Genomic DNA, 7115 nt, shown 5'->3' on the forward strand with positions numbered 1-7115 from the left:
CTCTTAATGATTTTCTTTTAGTGTTATTATTCATGAGAAGGAGAGGTTACTGATACATGGATGATTTTAAAATTGTGTTTTTGTTTTTTTTTTATCAATTCTTACATCAGTGACATAACTGTCTGTCGGGTAATTAAACTTTGTTTCCCTTTAATTTCGCTTTTTATCTTAAAATTCGCAGTGTTTACAGTGTGGTTGCTCACTACGTGCAGATTTGCAGTGATTCAATGGTTTCATTTGTAGTCCGTTAAAATCTCTTCAATCTTAACCCTTAAACGGGATTTGTTTGATTTTTTCTTTTCTTTTTCTGTTTTTTTATGTGTTTGAATACCTGTATGTATTCTGTATTAGAAATTTAATACACATATCTAAACAGAAAAACATCTCTTTAATCTGTTTTCGTTCTAAGCGGGGTTTCCTGGAGGTAGGTGGAAATTACGGGCACTTTCCATGCGTCAGACGTTATGTTGCGTAAGGGCGTGGTCTGCCAGTTGGTCCAATCACAGCTCGCTATGACGTCACCTTGTTTATTTTAAGGAGTAATGTTGCAATAGCGAGACATTCAACGCCTTGGACCACGAAGAAGACACAACACAGAGAACATGGAGATCCAAACAGAGAACATACATGAGAGGATTTGAGGAAGGAGGTCCGAACATGGCTCACATCTACCGGAAAATGAAGCGACAACACAGCGGCGCTGATCTGTCACCGACAAATACCAGACATCTGCCGGATTTTGACGAGGAATATCAGAATACGTGAGGATTTATTTTTTTTCCGCCAGTGAAAAAAAACAAACATGGCGACTGCGGCTGTGGGTTCGGAGAAGGGTTCTGCCATGGAGAGGTTCGGAGGCGGAGGAATGGCGCTTCTGCCGTGGACCAAACAGATGCTGACCGTCCTGTGGGAACAGCTCCGGCTGCTGGTCCAGGTCATCTACTACACCTTCATGTCCGGTAAGAAACACACGGACAGAAGTCACTTTTTAATGCTCTGGTTCGGTTCCAGACGGAGCTCCGAACATCTACGGTATTACTGCGATGGTTTAGTTCAGGGTTTAATGTTCTAACGAGTGGTTCTGCTGGGTAGCTTCACTCACTGGTCAGTATTTACACTGTTCTGTTCAGAGGGTCATTGTTCTAAAGCAGGGCTGTTAGACTCATTTCAGTTCAGGTTCCACATTCAGCCCAAAATGATCCGAACTGGACCGGACCAGTAAAAGAATAACACAATATGTAGCTTAAATAATGTCACTCCAAATGTTTTATGTCTAACTTCTATGTTTTAGTGTGAAACAGTAAAATTAGATTATGAAAATGTTTACATCTAAAAAAAACTATCGTTTTAAAAATGTGAATAACAAAAACAAGCATGAACAAAATGAAATTATTAAGAAAAAAAATTAAATTTTAATGATTTATGCCAATATTCTGCCTCAGTTTCTTATTTTCACACGTTCATTACAACTTACAGATCTACAAATACACAAAACATTTAGTAACAGGCAGATTATTGTTAAAATTGCACATTTCATATTGTTCATATTTGTTCAGGGTTTTTTCACATTTTGTGAAAGGATAGTTCATAAATATAAACATGTTCATGTAATTTTACTTTTTTTACATTAAAACAAAGAGAAAAATCCATAGTTGTCATTGTTTCTAGGTTATTATGACTGTAGTTTACTGATCTGATCCATTTTTCAATTGAATTTGGCTGAATTTGGCTCCTGAACTGAAATGATTGTTAGTATTGTAAGTGAAATTTGTTGCATTTTCAAATTCATTCCACGGGCCGGATTGAACCCTTAGGCGGGCCGGTTTTGGCCCACGGGCCGCATGTTTGGCACCAATGTTTGAAAAGTGTTTGTGCTTAAATTCTCTTTTTAGTGGATCTGGACTGATATGGTCTGTATGTGGATCCTCTTTTTGTTTATTTACACAAATGGAATACAGTATTGACACATCTGAGGCTGCTTTATACAGTCTTCTGCCTCTCAAGGTTCATCTGCCAGTGGTTTTAGAGCTGGATCTGGTCTGATCTGCTCTACATGTGAAAAAAGCTGTGAAATCCACACTTTTTGTTTTACTTAGGAATACATTAAAGCAGTGTTTAGGGCGTGTTATACCTTTTTTTAATCATCCGATTGATTAAAACCTATGGCATGAATATGGCAGTACAATATTCATTAAGTAACTTAAAGAAACAGAAACTGATTCAGATTTATTAACTGTCATTCAATAAAAACATCCCAGATGCTGTTACAGAATGAAATTGCAAAATGCACAGTACGACATAAAACACTGAAAAAAAAACACCCACTAAAAGCAACCTATATATGATAAAATATTAAAAATTGCACAAAACTGATGTGCTCCTTCATAGTTAATACACAAGTTCATAGTTAATATACAAGTCTAACTTTAGGAACTGAAAATGTTATTCCTGGATCAATAGGTTTTTGCTTTCTTTAAAATAGTGGTAGAAAAACCTCAGCAGTTTTCCTGTTTCTATAGCTTCTCTCCTGATCCTTTGTCTGACAATGGTAGGAAATAATCTACAAATTGTAAACTGGGTTTTAAAGAGTGTTTAGTCTAATCCATCATCCATAATCCATGTCTAATCCTTAATCCTTATTTCATACTGCTTCCTTCTGGTCACCGCTACAGGTCCAAAAACTGGAAAAAAGTTAAATTCAGCAGAAGTTTCATTCCAAATGCAACAACATAACAAATCATTAAAGAGACTGTAATGTGTTCGTTGGTTATGTGTGGTTGCAGGTGTAAGGTGTGGAATTAGAGTTTTTGGGTTTGTGTTAGGTCATATGGTTTTTGGGAGTGATGTGCTGTATTCTCGTGGCTGTACGGATTGTCAAATTTTCCTGTGAAAGACAAATATCTATCTATCTATCTATCTATCTATCTATCTATCTATCTATCTATCTATCTATCTATCTATCGAGGTTAATTTAGGCTCGGTTTTGAGTGGTCCAGGTGTATTGTTTTTAGATCTGGACCTGGTCTGTAGATAACATAGGTTTGACTAGTAACTAACATGGTTTAAATTCACTAAAAATCATCATGTTTTTCTGAATGTTCTGATGAAACGTGTAAACAGAAAGTCTGCAGACAGATTCTGTGAGTGGAGTCCTGTGTCAGCTCACTGAAGTTCTCACTTTCATCCTGTTGTTTCTTTACTGATTTTTTACTCTTCTTTGTTTTAAAGTTTTCCAGATGTTCAGGTTTGAGGTTCACGTGAGAATCACAGACGAGACGGGTCAACACATCCAGCACATGAGCACAGCATCCAACCCGACCGAGTCCTTCCTGTTCTCCTCGCTGTTTGACGGAGATAACAGTGTCATGGTCGGCAGTTCCAACTTCTGCGCAGACGTCGGTGAAGCCTTTGCTGGGAAATCGACCGCGGAGGCTCTGCTGTCGAGTCTGCGAGCCGAGGACCTGTGCTGCGGCATCGTGGATGACTTTGTGTCCAGAACAGCGGGCGAGGACGGCAGCGGCATATTTCTGGGTCACAAGTCCAGCTGGAAGATGGGTTTCCCCGGCGACTGGAACATCTTTGTGTCAAGTGGCGACAGTTCGGGTTCAGACAGCCGTCACAAGAGCGAGAAGGAGAGTTCGAAAGGTTTGAAGCGGGACACGTCAGAGGAGGAGAGGAGCTGTCACTGGAGCAGCGAGGAAGACCAGAGCGTTGTCGAGTTTGACAGCGAAGAAAACAAAGCACTCTGGGAGTCACTGTCCAGGTCCAGCGACCCATATAACCCATTCTTCTTCTCCGCCTGCATCACAACAAACAGCGACATGGGCCGAAGTAAAACCGAAGTTAAGGACGGCAGCGATACGACCAGCGAGGAGCCGCGAGGCCTCGGAATGTGGGTCAGTCGGTCCGACAGCGAGAGCAGCTGGAGCAGCTGGACCGGCTCAGACTGTTCTGGTCCCGACGTAGACCGGGAGGAGAGCGACAGGCTGTGGGAGTTTTTCAGCAGCCCCGAGGACCCCTACAACCCCATGTGCTTCACTGCCAGCACAGTCAGTACCACAAAGACCACAGAGTCCAAAGACCAGGACTCTAGTGCCGAACCAGCTTCGAGACCAGACTCGGAAGAGAAGGACGGCAGCTCAGCTCCGTCTCAGTCTGAGGACGACGAAGAGGAGCAGCTGTGGAGGTCTCTGTGTCAGAAGAACGACCCCTACCACCCACTCAACTTCCAGGCCTGTCTGCAGAGCCCCACAGCAGATCCATCGAGTCCACCGAAGACGAGCAAAACCAGCAAGAAAACCACAAAACCTGCTCTGACGGAGAGGCCGGTCCAGCATCACTGCCACTCAGACACGACCCAGGTCTGCTGGAGAAGACCTGGATTCGCATCTCAACAAGCAACACCTGAGCCTAAGAAGACGAGTAGAGACCAGAAAAAGGTAAGCTGAACCACCTGGACTTTGACTTCACATCCAGGGTTTCTGTGGGAGGTTTAACTGCGTCTTATCCAGTAATTAGAGGCTTTAAAATATCTTTAATCTGCCTCAGATTCAAACTGGATTATAAAGTTGACATCTTAAAAGATCTTTAAAGCTCTAAAGTGAACCGGGTGAAACCTGCAGAAATCCTGAACACCAGAGTCCAGTAAAGTGAACGTCAGGCCCTAAAGGGTTTGGAGGTGGTTATGGTTCTGTCAGGTCTTCAACTGGATTCTGATGTTAATGTCGTCCTTTAAATGTGCTTTTGATCCCACTGTCACTAAACTGTGAAACTGCAGGAGGTCCAAGTTTAGCCCTTTTTCCACCAACATTCCCTGGAACTTTTATTACCAGGACTTTATTTCCCTTTGTCAAACCTGGTAATCTGCGGGGTTTGCACTTCCACCGCACCTGAAAGTTCTGGGAAATGTATTCAAATCAGTCACAGTCATTTTGTGTTCACAACTTTAAGTCCAGCTGAATTTAGGAAATATTTGGCAAATACGTTCAACTAGGTTCAGGCTTATTACCCAGAGTGCATTGGGATGGACAGACAGGAGCAAATCAAATACATTCAAAAGCTTCCAAGAGCAGATTCATCAAAAGGACATCGTCCTCCATCCACCTCTCGTAGCTTCACTTCTTTCGCTCCATTTTCCAAATAATCAAAACACAAATGAAATGAAGCTGGACATGGAACAAACTTACTGTTAGCGCAGAACGCCGCCAGTGTATACCACCAGTCAGCATTCTTCAGAACACAGCCCCACCCCTCAAGAATTCTGGGGAATCTGAAAAAAAATTTCAGGGAAAATTTGGGGTCAAGGGAGAGTTATGTTTTTTTACTTGGGTAATTTTGGATGGAACACACTCAGATTTTTCAAAATCCTGGGTAGAGTTAAAGTTCCTGTGGTGGAAAAGGGGCATTTAGGGGCAAGTCTGGAGAGAGCGATACCAGTAGACTGGTGTCATGACAGACAAACTGTTTGGTTTACCATGACAAACGTTGCTGGTCCTGGTGGTCTTCACTGGGTAAAGACCTGATGGTTCAGTCTGACAAGGGTTTAGTTAATGAGCGTCGTCATGTGACCCGTGTTTGAACAGTGTGAAGCCAAGGTTTAAACCTGGTTTCAAATAACACAACATTATCTGGATCAGATGAGGCATTCCCTGCCTCAGCACACACACACACAATGTGTAGTGTTTGTTGTCGCTTAGCAACGCTGCTGGTCGTCATGACTAAGAGGGTCATGTGACTCCAATGAATCAGCAGAGAGTTAAAGTGGTTTGTGTGTTTTACATCAGATCCAGAATGATGACACACATGAACACAGTTTCACATCCTCTCTGAACCTGTTTACTGACTCCGACGACAAACACACCTGTTCCATGTTCACATCTGTGTTCAGCTTCAGTTCCAGAACCCGATCCCCGTCTCAGCCGATCCAGTTCACTTAGAGCTGGAACTAATGATAGTGTGTCAGTCAACCTGCTGAGTATGTTTTTGATTCATTAATGATTATTATCTTTGTAAAATGTCATCAGTTCAAAACCCAGACGATGAACTGAACCAACCGAGTCAAATAAATTTAGTTTGTTGTTTCAGAGGAGGTAAAGAAATTAGAGCATGTTCATATTTACTAAATCGCAGTCAAGAATTAGACTTTCAACTGAAAATTGGTGGAGGAACTTCACCCTGGGTGGGGGTCTCCTACGGCAGCTTGTGACAGAACACTGTGTCCTTTGAACACGTTGATCCTCATGTTGCTTGCTCTCTTTTTCCTCCAGGTGACTTTCTCTCCCGAGGTCCAAGTCCACGTCATGAGGACTTGGCCGTTCGCTTGTCGGGCGTCTCGTAAAGGTCACTGGGAGGAGCTGGCTCGGGACCGGGAGCGCTTCCGGAGGCGGATCCAGGACACGGAGCGGGCCATCGGACACTGCTTCAGCCCGGACCACAGAGAGCGGATGTGGACGTACGTGGACGGTGCCTTGAATAAAAACCACGTCCCGACGCTGAATGTTTGATTTCACATCGGAAGCTGCGATTGGTTGCAATGCAACAGTGACTGGGACTCTTTCCCACATTCATGTTGAACAACGCGTACCTCAAAGGGTTTGTACCATGTGCACTGACCAACACTTTGTACCGTGTGGAATGTGTTTGTTTGCCTTATTATACACTGACCTGGTAATGTAACTCAACCTTGTACACGTGTGGACAAAAAAAGTGTGTTTTTACAGTTTATTTAAGCATGTTTGACCCAGTGCAATCCTCAATGTTCAGTTGGAAGGTTTTAGTTGTTGATGTTTAATGTTTTATTGCACAGAAAAAGCCTTCAGCGCCTTCAGCTGGAAACCTCTTTCAGATCGTCTGTAGCAGATTTAGGTGCTTTGTTAAATCAATAAAATTTGGTACATTGAGTCTGTGTTTGTTCATGTTTATGAGTCAAAACTAAAGAATCACATGTAGAGTCTGAGGTTTGTTTTACTTCAGTTTAAGTCAAAACGTCCTCCTGCTGCAGCGTTGAGACTCTGAAACATGTTTGCATATGTTTAACATGTAAAAAAACATGCAAATGAACATCCAGGCACTTTGAAAACCACCCAAACCAGATCAGTTTTCTTTGTGACTCTTGT

The 7115-nt window shown here is 42.5% G+C and overlaps 1 protein-coding gene across 1 annotated transcript; it reads left to right on the forward strand.

Moving 5' to 3' along the window:
* The first annotated feature begins 532 nt into the window (after positions 1-532).
* Positions 533-6899, forward strand: LOC115421369 (protein phosphatase 1, regulatory subunit 15B-like). The gene is made up of 3 exons (XM_030137245.1): positions 533-959; positions 3229-4439; positions 6267-6899. The coding sequence occupies exons 1-3, from the start codon at positions 803-805 to the stop codon at positions 6501-6503; spliced, it is 1605 nt and encodes a 534-aa protein (XP_029993105.1). The 5' UTR covers positions 533-802; the 3' UTR covers positions 6504-6899.
* Positions 6900-7115: the final 216 nt, after the last annotated feature.

This window comes from Sphaeramia orbicularis, chromosome 6 (assembly GCF_902148855.1).
Source record: "Sphaeramia orbicularis chromosome 6, fSphaOr1.1, whole genome shotgun sequence".
Classification (NCBI taxonomy): domain Eukaryota; kingdom Metazoa; phylum Chordata; class Actinopteri; order Kurtiformes; family Apogonidae; genus Sphaeramia; species Sphaeramia orbicularis.

Excerpts from the sequence above, each read along its gene's own strand:
- LOC115421369 (XM_030137245.1), top strand. The coding sequence starts at position 803 with ATGGCGACTGCGGCTGTGGGTTCGGAGAAGGGTTCTGCCATGGAGAGG. Across the intron at positions 960-3,228 it reads CTACTACACCTTCATGTCCG|TTTTCCAGATGTTCAGGTTT; the intron begins GTAAGAAACACA and ends TTTGTTTTAAAG. Across the intron at positions 4,440-6,266 it reads CGAGTAGAGACCAGAAAAAG|GTGACTTTCTCTCCCGAGGT; the intron begins GTAAGCTGAACC and ends TTTTTCCTCCAG.